The 16474-nt window shown below is 57.7% G+C and overlaps 1 protein-coding gene across 1 annotated transcript; it reads left to right on the forward strand.

The window, feature by feature from the left end:
* The first annotated feature begins 1271 nt into the window (after positions 1-1271).
* LOC311533196 (uncharacterized protein) lies at positions 1272-3197 on the forward strand. The gene is made up of 3 exons (XM_084652404.1): positions 1272-1409; positions 1501-1639; positions 2747-3197. Exons 1-3 carry the CDS (start codon positions 1296-1298, stop codon positions 2929-2931), a joined length of 438 nt encoding a protein of 145 aa, XP_084508530.1. The 5' UTR covers positions 1272-1295; the 3' UTR covers positions 2932-3197.
* The last annotated feature ends 13277 nt before the right edge of the window (positions 3198-16474 follow it).

Raw genomic sequence — 16474 nt, forward strand, 5'->3', positions numbered from 1 at the left:
TAAATGGCACTTGCAAATGCTGGCTCTGTCCCTTGCCTCCACAGCCGTGCTCGCATGGTGTTCCTTGTTCCGAACCGTGACCATGCACACGGGTCTCCATCGGAGCTTTGCCGAACGTTTCCACCCTCCCATGCACTCGGAGCCAAGATGCATGGAGCCAGCGCATCCCGAGTAGAGGAAATGTGCTTACAAAACAGGGGCAGGCTGGCTTCCACCACCCGGAAAGGGGTCTGGGAGTGTGGGGGCGTTAATTAGCTCTCAGACCCATTCATATCCATTATACCAGATCCCTGCACTTACTGGGGAGGGGTACAGACACCTGCCACCTGCTGAGGACCCTCCGTGACGCCCAGAACGTTTCACTTGCATCCAGTATATTGCACACCCAGAGTCACTCCTGCACCCAGTGTGAGTCTGTGCCTTGCGCTGGTGGGTCAGCCCTGCTCTGACCCAGGTGCACTTCACTCCCCTGTCTCTGTGCCTCGGGGAAGGGCTACAGGCGTGTGTGTCTCAGTGGGTCTGAACCTTCCTGGAAGGGTCTGATGCCCAAGCAGCGAGCAGGCAGCCTCTGGGCCCTCCTCCCCCACTACCTGATGCAGCGACGACCTGGGCTGTGTTTGCCTGGGGGCCCCAGGCCGAAGGGAGTGAGCTGGGCTGGGCCGAGCCAGTCTTGGCCATCTCCGTGTCTGGGGCTGCGCGTGCTGCCCCACTGACTATGTCTGGGGCCGACTGGCTTGCAGGTCAGCGCAGCGCTGGGATCGTGGCTGGAGAGCTGTAGCGAAGATTGCGATGGGGGTGGCGCTTGCATACCTGTTCCTGGCCGGCAGCAGCCCGGGGCAGGTCAGTACTCTGGGAAGCCACAAAGCCCTGCCCCGGTTCGGCAGTGTCCTGCAGCGCCTGGGACGTGCTGCGGGCTCCCTGGGCTTTCCCCACCGGGCAGCGAAGGCTGGGTGTCAGGCTGGGCTGCAGGGCAGGTGCCGGGCTGCAATGAGACAGGCCCTGGGGGCTTTCTGGTTCTCTAGTCACTTTGCTCTCAGCAGACGCAGGCCCTGGGGCCCAGGCTCTCCCTGTACATGTCCAGAGGACGTGCTCAGCCTTACAGCTGCAGCAATCAGCTGGGTCAGGCCATGCAGCCGGGAGAAGCGTGAGCGTTCGGCAGCATAAGGCCGCGTCCCCACGGGGAGCATCACGCGTGGCTGTGGGCAATTGCACAAGCAGGGCTGTCTTGCTGTCTCCTAGGCCCTGGGGAGCTGCAGAGGCTGCAGGACGCCAGCACTGCCGTCCTGGAAAGGCTTATGGGGCTGGAGGCTGAGGTCAAGTATGTCAGCACTGAGCTGCGTGCAGAGAAATTACTGTGGAGCAGCAGGTACCTGGAGCTGCTGAGGGAGCAGCAGGAGCTCCGTGAACAGGTAGGCCCCAGGCAAAAGCCACAGCCACACGGCTGCCTCCCCAGCGTGCCAGGGGGCGGGGGCCTTTTCTCACCTGCTCTCCCCTTCCCAGGTCCAGGAGTGGGGACGGAGCCAGGGGCCTGAGGCCAAGGACACCCTGGAGATGCAGAGCAAAGCCGAGGCTCCCAGTGCGGATGGATCTGATGGGTGGTGCATGGGAGACAGCGGCTGGGGCCTCCAGACGCCGTCAGGTGAGGAAATCTCCGGGAGACTGGGGTGGCAGGAGGCGCAGAGAACGGTGTGCCCCCATGAGTGTGCCACGGGGGTGGGGGCCGGGGAAAGGACCCCCAGCCTCACCCAGGGTGCAGCATCACCTGGGCGATGAGCACTACCTGGCTCTCTGGTGCAGGTTGGTCCAGGGCGACAGCCAGGGCAGGGGGGACTGCGGGGCCAGCGGCTGTCCCGGCCCGTGCAGAGGGGGAGGTGGCCAGCGTGCTGTGCGTGGCCTGCTGGCACGTGGCTGGGGGGAGGTGGAGCCCGGACTTTGCAGGGCCCAGCCCCCAGGATTGTTCCCTGTAGTCTGCTCCCCACCGCAGTGGCCAGTTCACATCCGAAGGGGAGAAGCAATGAACACCCCCCCCGCCCCAGTTCTCGCTGCCTGTTCCATGGGATGGTGCTCGCGCCTACCCCCTCACATGGTCACCAGGCACGCCGTGCCCCAGAGCACACCAGTGCCGTGGGCAAGGGCAGTGTATTGTCCCTCCTACAGAGCCCGGGCAAAACACGTATGGCGAGTGCTGGAGGGGGTGGGGGGTCCAGGCCATGGGCCCTGGTGCTGGTGTGGGAAGTGGGGGACAGGCCCTCGGCCCCAGTGGGGCTGCAGGTTCGTGCCCCGGCTGGGAGGAGGAGACAGGCCCTGGGAGGTGGGGGGAAAAAGGAGAGGCCCTGGCCCCAGTGTCAGTGGGTGTGGCAGGCCCTGGTGTGTGGGGGGGGGGGCGGAGGAGGGACAGGGTCTCAGGCCCAACGCCGGGCTGTGGAAGGGGAGAGGATGCGGCTGCAATGAGCTGAGGCAGGTGCTGACGGGGAACCGTGAGCTTCGGGCAGCTGCCAGCAGGTGGCAGGCGCAGCACGTTGGCGCCCCAGCCCGGCTCCCAGCCCTGCTGGGGCTGCTCCGGGCTCACAGGCCACTAGCCCCCTGGGCTAGTCCATGGCCTCCAGGGAAGGGCCCTGCCAGAGCCGGGCTGGGTGTGATGGGCAATTGGCTTCCCCCCACTTCAGTGACTGTGCTCCTGGGCCCAGCGGGGACTCGCTCCAGGGGGCTGCCCCACCAACTGTGTCCCCTTTGCTGTCTCTTGCAGCACCCAGCTTCGCAGGGCCCAGCAGCACCCTGGTACCCGGGCGTCCGTGCCACGTTCACCATGGGACCTGCGCCTCGGGCACAGAGCCAAGGTCCTGCTGCAGTCAGGCGGGGTCGGTGCGGGCACCATCCGGTACCTGGGGGTCTTCCCCGACCAGGCCGAGGTCTCCATGGGAGTGGAGTTAGAGGACCCGGGTCATGGGGCACACGACAATGTCCTGGTGGGGCACTGCTGCTTCCCCTGGTGGGTCCTTCCTCTCCTCAGCGGGGCCCGGGCATTGGGCACTCGTGGGGCTGGTCCCAGGGTTGGGGCCCCTCCCTTGCACACTGGGATGCCTGTTGGCAGCACACAGCGAAGACGCTCGTAGTTTAGGCTCAGCCAAAGGGAGGGGAGCCACAGATGGAGGGAGGCGGGGTTATTTGGAGGGACGCCCATGGGAACAACAGGAGCGGCGTGCAGCCCCGTGCACCAAGGTTGCGGAGTGGGTGCTGGTATGAGCAGCAGCCAGTGGGGGGCGCTGGAGAGCAGTGCTGAGGCACTGGGCCTGGTCCCTTTGCAATCGCCCCAGCCAGGGACTGGGCGCAGGCAGAAGTCTCTGCAGCCCTAAGTGGCCTGGAATCGCCCAGCCCTGCAGAGGATGAGCCAGCCCTGCGGGGGCCATGCTCTGAGCTGTACGAATGGCAGCCGTGCTCTCGGCAGCCCTGGCAGCAGCTTCACGTGCTGTGTCTCTGTGGTTTTATTGCTGCAGCAAAGCCGGCCATGGAGCGTTCGTGCCCTTCCGCAAAACGCTGATGGTCGGGGAATAGGCCCCCACCCTCGGCATGGCATTGAGCGGGAAACATTCGCGGGGCGACAGGAAATGGCCTTTGCCCAGGGCTGGGCCCATGGGGCACAAGAGGGGCCAGGAGGAAGAGCCCAGCATGACTGAGCTGCAGCAAGACCCGGAGCAAAGGGCCTGAGCCGTGTGGAAAGCCAGACGCAGGGCAGGACCCGTTCCACCAGCAGCAGGTCGTCTTGGGACCCTGGGGGCTGTCACTTCCGAGTGGGCAACACCAGGCCGGGGCAGGTTCGGCCTGTGAGCGCCCGACCAAGCACCATCGGCAGCGCAGGCGCCTGGGCAGGGGCCATTGCACTGCGCAGAGCCCACTGCCCTCCCGCTAGGCAAGGCTAGAGCTGAGGGGAAGGATCAGGCTCCCTGCTAGCCAGATTACCTCTCAGGGGACCGTCTCTGGGCTCTCTGCCTGTGTTCAGCTACTTCTGGAGTAGCTTCGTCTGGGTCAGGGGACTGCTCCCTCTGCCTCGCGTCTCAGCATAAGGGCTCCCTGCACACACACACCCCCCCGCCCCTCCCATGGGGCACTAACACAGCGTGGCCAAGGGTCGGGCACTGGCGACTTGGGCCCCCACACTCGTGGTCCTCAGGTTGTGGGCCGCACTCTCTGAAAGGCCGACAGACCCACTCCCCCGCCGGCTGGCAGAGCCTACCGATGGTGCCACCCACCACTGGCTCGTGGCTGGGCTGTGGGGCTGCATACTGGCCCCAGGGGCCACATGTAACTGCATGTGCGGCATCTGTTGGGCGGGGAGCCAGGAAACCACCTCCCCACCAAATTCACTTGGAAACAGAGGCCTCCCACTCCCAACTCCCCAGGCTTGACCAAGCCCTGGTGTCTTTGCAGTGAGGCTCCCATGAGCAGCTGCACCAGCCCAGTCTATCTATGCCCCCCCCCCCCCCGGGTCCACTCTCACTGCATGACCCTAGTCACTCCTTTGGTCTGTCGGTGTTTGCCTGGCCCTGGTGGGGGATGACGCCCCTGCAGGGGGGCTCTACCTTGCGCCAGGCCCTGGCCTCAGGCGTCACCTGCCTGACTTTGGTGCCCCAGGTTTTGGTGAGAAGAAAGGACAAGCTGTGGCCTGCTGGCAGCTGGCTCCAGCAGGCTAGGCTGATTCACAGGAAGGCGTGAAGTGTCTTGCCCACCAGCCAGCTGCCGGGAACCCAAACCAGCCACAAACATGGGGAGCTGGGAGCAGCCAGCCTAGGGAGAACTGAAATCACAGGAGGGAGGGGAACCAGAGACATGCCAGGCTGAGCCAAGGGCAGTCCCGCTCCAGGGATGTCACGTCAGCACCGGCCCCAGCTCCTGCCAGCTGGGTACACAACTGTATCAGCAAACGGGGCTGGAGTGACTGCCAGGAAACAAAGCAAACAGGCCCGGGCTTACCTGCCCTGCCAGGAGCTGGGGCAGGCCTGGCCTCTCGCCCAGAGAGCCAAGGGAGGGGACCAGCCCCAGCCAGCACTGGGAGTGGGCTCATGCAGGCCCCTTGGCCAGGCCCAGCCCTGCTGCGAGCAGAGAGAGCTCCCGCCCCCAGCCCTGGCCCTGCAGCGCTCCCAGCAGGTCTGTTTTGTAACTGGGTGGTTTGTCCTCAGCCCAGGCTCCTTCCTGCTACCCAGCCCTTTCCTGGTAGTGATCAGGGCTCAGCGAGAAGTCATAAACCGGGGCCTAGCCCACGGCAGGGGTGGCCCTGGCATGCTGGCTGCACCAGGAGTTACAGAACACCCGTCATGTTGCTAGCGCACCAGGCTGCACCGGGCATCCTGCTGCTGCAAGCTCTGCGCCCCTGGGCAACGGCACCAGGCCCACCTCACGGTTGCTGCCACCATGCTGCTGACGCGGCGGGGAGAGAGCAGCACCTCCCCGCTGCAGGGCACCTCCGCGTTCTGTCCTGCCTGCCCAGCGCAGGGCTTCCAGCTCACTCGGGCGGGTCGGGGAGCCCCGCGGCCAGACACCCGCTCTGCTGCTCCGGGGCCTCTGGACAGGGGCACAGAAGACGCTGCTTGGGATGGAGAGGCAGTTGGGGTGAGCGCCCCCCTCCTGCTTATGGGCTCGTGCAACCCCCTCTCCCCCAACTGCCTGTGGGGAGCCATGCAGATACTGGAGAAACATCCAGCTTCTGGCCACAACCTCAACAGCCCCTCCAAACCCTCGTCCTGCTCGCCCGTCCTGGCCACACCCTGACACTGGTAACGACCAAACAGGGAGGAAACCTTCTAGGCGACGAACTGTGCCCCAGCCCCATCTTTACGTGCCCTTCATCCCTGCCCCTACTCCCCTGTCTGCCCCTGGCCACTGCATGCTCGCCAAAGGTAGCCCCACCCCAGACCAGCAGCCGTTTCCGGGGCTAACGCTTGACCAGTGACCTAGAAAAGAGGAATAAAAGACAATGCAGCAGTAGCATGGAAAGGCTGCATTTGCTCCAGGACACTGTGCCGTTGTAAAGGTCACAGCCAAACAGCTGTTCCTGCTCTGTGCTCGGTCGGCTGCCAGCCAGCCTGCCAGACACCCACTCGGGCAGTGAGCTGGACACACTCGCTGCACACAAAGATGGGGGCACAAACTGGGGGCAAGCCGCCAAAGGAGGCAGTGAGATGGACAGCCAGGGTCCCTGCCCAGGCACTTGGAGGCCGCATCCTGGCTGCTGCTGAGCCCAAGGACCGGTGGTCACACCTGGACTGCATGCCTGGGCCTAGCTGCACTAAGAGACATGGTACCCAGGTTTCAAGCAGGCTACAGCTGCCCCGTGGTAGCCATGGGGTAAATGCTAGTGCAGAGCCCTAAACACGCCCAGACCTGGCTAGTCGTCTGCTTCCACCACTGGACCCAGCCAGGGTGAATGACAGCAACTAAGGTCACTAGGGCCCATTCAGCCTTGGCCTGGGTTCGATGTCTCAGTGTTTGGAGATGGGTTTCTTGGCCAGACTAACCCCAGGGCCAGCACGGAGAGGACACTGACTCTGCCCTTTGGTTTGCTTTGCTTTGCTTAGACACGATTCCCTCCTGGTCAGCTGTTATTCCCATTGAACGTCCTAGCTGCTTAGGAGGCCTTTCTGGCCAGCAGACAGAGTGACTCTCTCACACGCTCTATCATCCCTGCCTGGCCCAGCCCTGCTCTCAGCTACAGCAGTGGCAAGCTGGAGGAGCACCACCGCCTCCGCATGAAGCGACCCCCATGGTTGGGTCTCTGACTGTAATGTAAGAAGGCCTGACAAACCCTTTAACGCAGAGTTACACCGCTGTGTGTTTCACCAGCCCCTCAGCTTGGCCCAGCCATTGTAGTTATGGGCTGGCACTGGCAGGAATTAATCTAGGCTACAGGCAAGTCTCTGTCTAGCTCTCAGTTCTGGTTTGCTGCAGGTTCTCTCAGTCACCGTTCTGCAAAGCTCAGGCCCCCCTCCTCCAGCCCAGCCAGCAGAACTGCAGCTGTTTCCAAAAAGAGGAAATAAAGCCTTGCAGGTCTGGGCTGTGAAGGAAAGTGCTGGGCACCTAGCCCTAACGCGAGCTCTGCTAGTTAAGAGCAGCGGGGTGGCTGCCCTGCCTGCACCTCCGCCAGGGCAAGCGTGGTGAAAGCTTCTCTCTGGGTGCTTTCCTCTCCAGCAGCTGCTGTGGCCAAGACCAGGCAATGATGACAGAAGCCAGATTTTCTTCTCCTGCTCTGTCGCTCAGCAGCCAGTGGATGCCCACAAACATTCAGCGAAAGCAGTGGGCACAAGGCTCTGTGGGAGGAGGGGCTGACCAGCCAGTCTGTGGGCTTCCCAGATAGGCTGTGTAATAGCTGAGAAGCTGGTGGCTTGCAAGTGGCCCTGATGCTGGAGTCTGGGTGATTGGGTGGGTCTGGCCCATCTTTCAGCTCATTCCCACCACCTGAGATGGACAAACCTCTTTGACAATGCAGGTCAGAAAGCCCAGCCCAGCCCACCGGCTGAAGACACTTGCTCTGCAGCTCCTGCCAGCTCCACCCTTGGTCCTGGCTGCTGTCTCCGCTCACTTATCTGGGCAGGTCATGCGGAGGTAGACTGTGAATCAGCGTGGGAGGCAAACTGGGAGCCAGCAGCTGGAGGGGATGAGCTCCATACGAAGTGGTGTCTTCCTGGGGCTTTCAGGCACAGGGTTTTACATTAACGCATTCTAGGGGTGGGAAATGTGTGTGCCACCGAGGCTACGTCCTCACCGGAGAATGAGGGGGCACTGGGCTACCTGGGCAGGCAGGGTCAGCGATCAGTCTATTCTCATGGCCAAAGTGGGATTTAAGAGGTGCCAAGGGCTTGTGCTAGGCTCTCTGCTCTGGGACGCCCTGCTGCACCTGGACGTGAGCAGTGTCATGGCCAGCAAGTTCTGGTAAGTCAGACCTGAGGTTAGTGCTGCTCAGGCCCAGGCTGAGATCAGTCATTAGTTCTAGTGTAACCCTTCTGCCTGTCGGAGTTGGCAGCAACAAACGTCAGGATCTAGGGGTTCCATTCCAATAACACAATGCAAACCGGCTCGAGCCCCCACCCAGCGACCTGGGACAAATATATACCACCCCCGCTGGGCGCCTCCAAGAGGCGATACTTCCCCTCTCGCAAGCACAGAGTCTGAGTGTAGCAAAAAGCATTTTAATAACAGATTTCAGAGTAACAGCCGTGTTAGTCTGTATTCGCAAAAAGAAAAGGATGAAGTGAGCTGTAGCTCACAAAAGCTTATGCTCAAATAAATGGGTTAGTCTCTAAGGTGCCACAAGTCCTCCTTTTCTTTTTAATAACAGAGAGAAACAATGTGGCATTATGTTGGGGGAAACACCACCAACAGGATTCCTAATGGAACCCATGAGCAAAAAACCCACCCCAAGCAAACTGGGGCATGTCCTTTCCCTTTGGTTCTTGAGTCCAGCAACCCAAAATCACCCAAAGTCCCAAAAGTCCAACAACCCAAAAGTCTCTGTCCCTGGTCAGGGCAGCCCCAGAGTTCAAAAGTTTATCTACAGAGTTTTACCTCCCAAACTGGGTGGAGATGGGGGGGAGGGGGCTTAAGGGGCACCTTACATGGTCCAAAGCTGATGGCCCCACCTCTCCATGGGGCTCCGCTCTGCCAGCCACCCCATAAGCTGCTCTGTGTATCCGACAAACTGCTCTGCTCCACCAGCCGCTCTGCTCACCATCCCACAAACTGCTCTGCTCCACCAGCCACTTGGCTCACCATCCTGCAAACTGCTCCACCATATATCTTCAGGCTCCCCCACTACTTAACACAACACTCAATGATTTCAGCTCTTAGTAGAGAGGAGGAAGAGCAATTAGCATGTAAAGCCCTCACCAGGAGACCCATGCCACCAAGTATTAACACCTACCCCCCCCCCCAACCTCTCTCAATTCACAGAGTTTTGGAACCCATGTCCCTTGCCTAGCAAGTGCTACTTAGTTGATGGCGAGTCCCTCCATCATAACGAAAGGCCAAGTACAGTTCCACTGTCCTTGATTCCCATAATCAGGGTAATAACAATTTATTCTTCCTGCCCCAATAACAGAGACACTGGGGATCCCACAGCAGCCAAAGTGACCATTTGGGCAGCTATGGCCTCATGCTAGGCGTGGTGGGTGTGCCTATGCAAATGAGATCAGTCCCTGAAGTTCTTTTCCACAACTTGCCACACCTCACCACCAGATGTCAGGGTGGGCTCATCCTGAATCTGCTTACACTAGCATAGCTCCTAGAAGCCCTTGTAGACCAGACCCCCCTGTGCTAGGTGCTGTACATACACATGGCCTGTGTCCTAAGGTGCTTACAAGCTACGTTCTTAGCGCCTTGGCTTTTTGTGCATGTCTCAGAACAATGCAGAGTGGGTCTAGGCTGGCTTCTCCCATGGGCCCTGTTTTGTCCTAGAGGTGCACTCCCAGCACCAGTGTCTGCTGCAGGCCTGGCTCTTCTAAACTAACAACAGCATTTACAGCTGCTTCATTGGCAGGTCTCAGGTGGATGACGGTTATTAGCTCCATTTTACAGCCACAGAGAGGGACTTGCGTTGAGCTGCACAGCTCATCATGAGACAAAGCTTGGACTATAACCCAGTCCCCTGCTCTGACCAGTGGCCAGCAGGGCCTCACACAGTATGCATGTGGACACCTGCTCATCATGGTTTCCCTTGGAGCCAGCTGCAGGGCAGGTCACAACAGACGAGTTCTCCTCTCATGCGTGGTGACTCCAACTCAGAGTCAGAGGAACTTAGAAAGCAAAAGAGAGGAACTGTGATCCTATCTTCACCAGAGGCTAGTGATCTGGGAGTGGCGTCCTGCAATGGGGGGTGGAGGTAGGTTATTAGAGTGCAAAGCCAGGGGAAGTCCAGAGTGAATCTGCTCGAACCCAGGCAAAGTTGTAAACCAGAGCGGGCTGGTTAAAATCCTTCCTCTTGTCGCTGATCCACGGGATGCTCGAAGGCAAGTGCTTGGAGCAAAGCTCACAGGCTGCAAGTCTCAGGGCACAGGGCTCCTGCTGGGCCTCCCACTGACAGGAAGGGACCAGAAGATAGGGCAGGAGTCACTGGGTTTATTTGCAGAGTCCCAGTGCGCAACCCTGAGTCACACTAGTGAGTGTCTGCACCTCCACTGACTGGCTGCGTGAGTCAGAGCTCAGCACCCAGCTCTGGATGCACTGTGTTACTGTTTCCGTAGGAGCTCAGGGACTGAGTCAGAGGCTGGCAGCCTGTGGTTATCCAGCGAGAAGATGGCACACAACCTGCAGCCAGTGCCACTAGCCGTCGGCCCCAGGAGAAATGTGCCAGACAGGCACCGCTGACTGTGCGAATGGTGCCTGGGAGCGTTATTCTCTGAACTGCTCGCCGCTTTGCTTTTAAACACCGGGGCTTTGTAGCTGGCCTGGCCTGGGAGGTGAATGTGCTGCTGTCACCTGCCTGGATTTTGAACCAAACTTTTTTTTACATTTGGAGCCCCCCGGGTTTTTGTTCTTTAAGATCTTTCATTTTTCCCTTTTGAGCAGGTGATGGGAGACATGGCTTAAGAAGAACAAAGTGGGGTGGCAGGGTTCCTGGGCAGCTGAATTAAAGGAGCAAGTAGCCCCTTTCCAACAAAGACTTATGCATGTGCTTTACTTGATGCACTGAGCAACTACCCTGTTGAAATCAATGGGACTTCTGCAGCGTGCAGAGGTAAGCACGTAGCTAAGCATTTGCAGGGTCAGGGCCCATATTCCACCCGTAGCCGCAATGTTGCTGTCGAAAGCGTCTGCTTGTGGAAAGGCACCATCTCCAAGTGATACATCAGGCTCCGATCGGTCCGGTGGTCACTGAATGCATTTCCAGGGGGAGTGGCGCTGCCCTAGGGTGTGTGCATGGGCAGCGCTCTCTTTCCTCTGTCAGGAATCACATCGAGTTGTTTGGTTTTTTAGTTGCAGTTTCTTAAGCATTGTAAGATCCCTGTCCTTGCAAGCCGCCTGCTGAACGAGGCCAGTCACTGCCCACCTCTGTGGCTGGCTGGCATTTCTAATGTGTGTGTGGCCCAACGTGGCTTTAGAAGGGACAGGGAGGCTGCCCGGTGAGAGTCCGTACACGCTGGGTGTGCGGTCGCACAGGGCTGGCAGAGGGACACGCAGACCCCTAGGCACATGACACACACAGCTCAGCAGGGCCTGCTGCAGTCTTTCATTCCCAAACAGCTCATTAGAGCCTGCTCTGGAGAGTCGGAGTGGGCTGCCGGCTCTCAGTGAGGACAAAAGCCCTGGAGCCGGGGTCGTGAGGATTTCCGCTCTGGGGGCTGCCGCCGCTTGCTAACAGCCCGCATCCGCCTGGAGCGTAGGGACTAGAGTCCAGGCCTGAAAGATCCCGAAAGACAGGTCTCTCCCGCCAGAGCTCAAAGCCGAGCTGTCTAGGAGCTGTGTTTGGGCTGCACTTGGCACCCACTTGCATGGTGCAAATGACGTCCCTGGGTACAACGTAAAGTCGGATCTGCCCCTGGGGCACCACCCCTGCTCCCACTGTGATCCAAGGCCACCCACCTCCCTGACAGCAGGACTGGACCCAGAACTGCCGAACAAACCAGTGGGCACAGGCTCCAACCCAGAACTTGCCACAGCTAAAACTATTAATAACTTTGAAGGAAACGGGTTGTCATTAAACAAATGCAGCCGGCGCGTGAGCTTCCGAGGAGACTGAGTGATGGGGCCAGGTTGAAGGGGCAGGAAAAAGGGGCTTTGAGCTACAGGGAGACAACGGACCGTTGGACACACATCATCCTTTCAAACAAGGGCACACTTCTGGATCTCTACCACAAGAGCCGGCCGATGGGCTAGCTTAGGTGCCGTGCGCACTTGCTTTCCTGCAGCACCTGCCCAGTGCCAGGCCAGTGCAGGTTTCCCAACCACGGGTACAGAAGGGGCTCTCTGGGTCAGTGTCTGGATCCAGCACCACATTCGAACCTCAGCCCCCGCCCCGACCCCCCATCCCAGCCAGTCCCCCCACAGGTCCTGCACCATAGCTCAGTCCCACACTTCCACCTCCTGTGCGCTCAGGCCCATCTCCTCTGGGCCTAAGATTTAGTCAGGACATGGCTGCATGAGGCAGCTTCCTTAATGTTGAGCAATTTCTTGGAAGCCTCCAGGAATTCTCCTGTGAGGGATACGGCCAGAACAGTCACTCAGTGGTTCCACTGTTGTCTGCCTGGATGAGTCTCTTTCACAAGCCGGAGAAGCTGTAGCAATGGAAGGGTTGCAAAATGCAGGCGCTGCCCTAGTTACTGCCTGGCTTGGACAGATAAATCTCCTTTGTTAGCTTCTCAAACACGCGCTGTAACTCTCCGCTGGCCTCTTGGAGACACACTGTTTGCACGTGGAGGAACAAGCCCCCTGAGGCTGCTGCCCTTGAAGTGCACATCTATTTGTAGATTTTTAAGCCTCTCATTCTTACCCCAAATGAAAGCAAAGCTCAGTCTGCAAAGAAAAGTGGCAAAAGTCAGCCCTCTGCACTGGAAGACTGGACTGAGCCCTGTTCCAGGAGTGTCCATGTGCCGTACGCTGCACCAACGTGACCTGGCTAATCCCCAGTGACTTCATTCCTCCTTAATCACATGGAACGAACTGCATCTGGGACCTGGAAACAAACAAGCCACTAACCCTCTGCAGCAGGAAACAGTCACTGGATGGCTCATGCTGGGTGTGAAAAGTGGCCCGTACCACAGGCACAGGGGTCTGTCCCTCCCGCACACTGACTGGTATAAAACTAAGGGTCATGGATGTGACTCACCCCTCTCCAAAATGCCCGAGGTGTGGCCTCCCTGCCTGGAGGCTTTTAAGGACCTAGCAGAGGGTAGCAGGAGCAGACTCACATCATCCTATTAACCACGACAGGGAGATGACGATCCTTGCTTTCTCCCACCTATTGTCTTGTTTATTTTCACTGTGAACTCTTCTGGGCAGGCCTGTGTTACGGTGCTCCCCAAAAGGCTTTATGAAAATATGCTTATGAATATATATAACATAACTGGAATATGTTCTATGCTACATATGCCATGTAACATATCTCTGTAAAGGTTATGATCTACTGAATCTATCAATCCTATTTGTATGCATGTATCATTTTTGTATTCGAAGTTATGAATATTGGCCGTGTACTGGCTTGATTTCTAAATAACCTTAGTAGAGCATTTGGTCAGTTCCTGGAGAAAGGACTTCACAAAGTTAAGTGCCCAATCAAGAAGCACTTAAGGAACAGTGCATCTTGGAAGGCTCCAGTCCACATAAGAAGTCTTCCTGGAGATGTTCAAGATGCCAGGTAGGCAATGGCTTCTTCCTGTAAAAACTGTGAGTCTTGTATGGACCTGTGACTTGCCCAGGTGACTCCAGAACTCCACCTTGGAGCTGGACTTTGCATAGGTGAGAGGAGGGTGTCTCCACCCACAAGAGAGAGTCTATTGGGAGACCTCTCAATTTGGTCTTCAGCTGGCTAAGGAGATAGCCTTTCCTCTCCCAAGGATACCTGAAAGAAACTGGAACAAAGGACAATAACCACAGGGGGTGCGAGTGATTGCTGGACCCGGACTAGAAGGAGATTAGTCTGTAAAAGGAAGCTTACTGGAACTGGTGAGGTTTTGTCTGTATTCAGTTTTATTAGACGTAGACTTGTGGGTTTTATTTTATTTTTGCTTGGTAATTCACTTTGTTCTGCCTGTTACTACCTGGAACCACTTAAATCCTACTTCTGTATTTAATAAAATCACTTTTTACTTATTAATTAACCCAGAGTATGTATTAATACGTGGGGCAAACAGCTGTGTATATCTCTCTATCAGTGTTATAGAGGGCGAACAATTTATGAGTTTACCCTGTATAAGCTTTATACAGGGGAAAATGGATTTATTCAGGGTTTGGGCCCCATTGGGAGTTGGGCATCTGAGTGTCAAGGACAGGAACACTTCTGTAAGCTGCTTTCAGTTAAGCCTACAGCTGTTAGGGAACATGGTTCAGATCTGGGTCTGGGTTTGCAGCAGGCTAGCGGGTCTGGCTCAAACCAGGCAGGGCGCTGGTGTCCAAAGCTGGCAGGGCAGGAAAGCAGGAGCAGAAGTAGCCTTGGCCCATCAGAGGGTTTCTGTGACCCAGCCCGTCACAGCCCTCAGCTGCAGCTGCTGGACACTGTTATAATGATATTTAAATTGAGGATAAAGCGAAAGGGGAATTACGGCTATTGTCTCTCCTACTGGAGTAAATGACCCTGATCCTAATAAGACGCTCAGGTGGGATGGAGCTTCTCCCTGGGACCAGGGTCTGGATGAGCTCGTCCCCAGCCAACGGGGCAATTTGCTTCTGGGCTGTTCGGAATACAGGCAGGAGCACAAACTAACCATCTTGGTGCAAAAGGAAATGGGGCGTTTCTGGTGCTCACTGAGCTCCAGGCTCTGAGAGCCGTGGAGCAACAGGCCGGCGGGTCAACGCAGGTTGTACCAGCAGTGCCGGGAGCAGCTGGGAACATGGACAGCTGAGGAGTTCTCTGAGCCTGTGCAAGTCTGGGACGCTGTGGATAGGTGGGAGCTAATCTCAAGTGTCCGTTCCCCAAGCACTGGAGTTGATGCGACGGGCTGGCCGTTTGCTCTGTGACTTTATACCAATGCACATTCCCAGGCGGGCTCCGAGGTGTCTGTTCAGCAAACAGTGGATTGATTCCACCTTTCTGTCAAGGCAGGAAAGCCCGTGCTCCTGGCCAATTGCCCAGGCAGATCAGCATGTGCTACAGTCACGGAAATGTTCATTGCAACTTTGCAGACAGGGTTGTGTTGTTCAAAGGGATGACATGTGACAGCAGCACCTTGTGTCTTGGAGATAATCCCCATTAAGAGGAGTCTGGGCAAACCAGCCTTCGCATACCTGATGTAGCTCAACCCCCTTTCAGCAGCATTGCCACGACTCGCGGCTCAGAATCCCGCTCTCAGGCCCTTCCCTGCGGGCTTCTGCACAGCTAGGTTCTGCCGCTCATCTGCCGGCGACACCCTTGGCAGTAATGGCCTCCCAGGGCAGGGGGAGACTGATGGGAAACCCCTGGATTTAGCAATTTCTTTTTTGTGCCAGATACAAAATGACTGTCTGGGAAACAAGCTGTTACTGAGCCTGCCATTCAGGCTGGTGCTGGGGCCCTGGGCAGCAGTGACCTCTCTCCGCTCACAGCACAAGCCAGCCCTTCACTGCTCCATCTCTGCGCCTCCAGCCTGGCCTGCAGGGCCCTCCTCTCAGTCTCGAGGCTAGTTTGCAGAGCACCCCTCAGGGCCACTTGTGGGGCTGGTGCCATGGACAATTGCACCTTAGGAACTAGTCTGACTCCCAAAGCTGTGATGCAACTCATCCCCTGACTGCCGCACTCTGCTGTTCCAGCTCAGTCGGGACCTGCAGCCCCCAGCAATTCCAGGGCTGCTCCCTGTCCCTGAGCCCCGCCGGTTGCTCGTGCCTGACCTGCAGCAAAGCTGTCTCCATTTCTGGGCTCCCGCACAGACTCCTGCTCTAGGCTTCTCTTGTGCAGACACTGCCAACTGCACCAAGCTCTGCGGTGAGGACAAAGTCCAGCCCCGAACTCCCCCAGAGCTGGGTCCTGTCCAAGACTCCTGATTTCTGAGCACTGAGCTTCCTGCCTGTATGTGTCGCCCTGGCCAGCACAGACAAACAGCAGAGCCTGGAAGCCATTAGACCGTAATGACTAGACCTTGATGCTCCAAAAGAGTGTCTCTGAGCTCTTAATGAACAAAGGGTCCCAGCTCAGCACAGTAACCACCTCACCTGACACAGGCAAATGGCTCTTCTCTGCTGGCATGCAGGCAAGGATCCCAAAGCTCCAGTCCCTCCCTAACCAGTGCTTACTTTGGTCTGGTGCTTTTCATCTGGCTTGGCTAATGTTTAAGGTCAGCTAGTGAGATGTGATGCTTCTTGGTTCCATACCTCTGGCCTCTGGCATGGAGCCTTATGCTGGCTTTTACTCTCCAGGAGATACGGGTTTGTTGGAAGCTATTTGCCAAGGTCTCGTGGTGAAACTGACCAGCAGCACTGTATAACTGGCTATGGCAAAGCTGGGCCTGTCCCTCTCACTATCCCTTGCAAGCACGAGCACAATCCTACCCCAGTCTTTGCACCACCCTTCTGAGAGCCAGCTCACATACCTGGAATCAGGGAACAGGCTAGGAGAGCGTGGGGACTGTCTCTCCCAACAGGTCTGTGCAGCGCCCAGCACATTCTGGGCACGGCTGCAACACAGATAATAGAGTCATGACTCACACTGTTTGCACTGACCTGTCTGCACTAGGAGCTAGAGATGGGACAAAATGCTACGTGTCTGAACGACCAAAACTCGGTGTTCAATCGTGTGAGACCTGGACCTGAGCCCCTGCTGGTGTTGGGTCACATCAAAATCCCAGCCCACAAGGTCTTGCAAAAC

This window comes from Lepidochelys olivacea (assembly GCF_965140295.1).
Source record: "Lepidochelys olivacea isolate rLepOli2 genome assembly, chromosome: 19".
Taxonomy (NCBI): Eukaryota; Metazoa; Chordata; order Testudines; family Cheloniidae; genus Lepidochelys; species Lepidochelys olivacea.

Coding starts and splice junctions, on each gene's coding strand:
- LOC311533196 (XM_084652404.1), top strand. CDS start 1,296: ATGGGGCTGGAGGCTGAGGTCAAGTATGTCAGCACTGAGCTGCGTGCA. Junction 1,410..1,500: donor AGCAGGAGCTCCGTGAACAG/GTAGGCCCCAGG, acceptor TCCCCTTCCCAG/GTCCAGGAGTGGGGACGGAG. Junction 1,640..2,746: donor GGGCCTCCAGACGCCGTCAG/GTGAGGAAATCT, acceptor TGTCTCTTGCAG/CACCCAGCTTCGCAGGGCCC.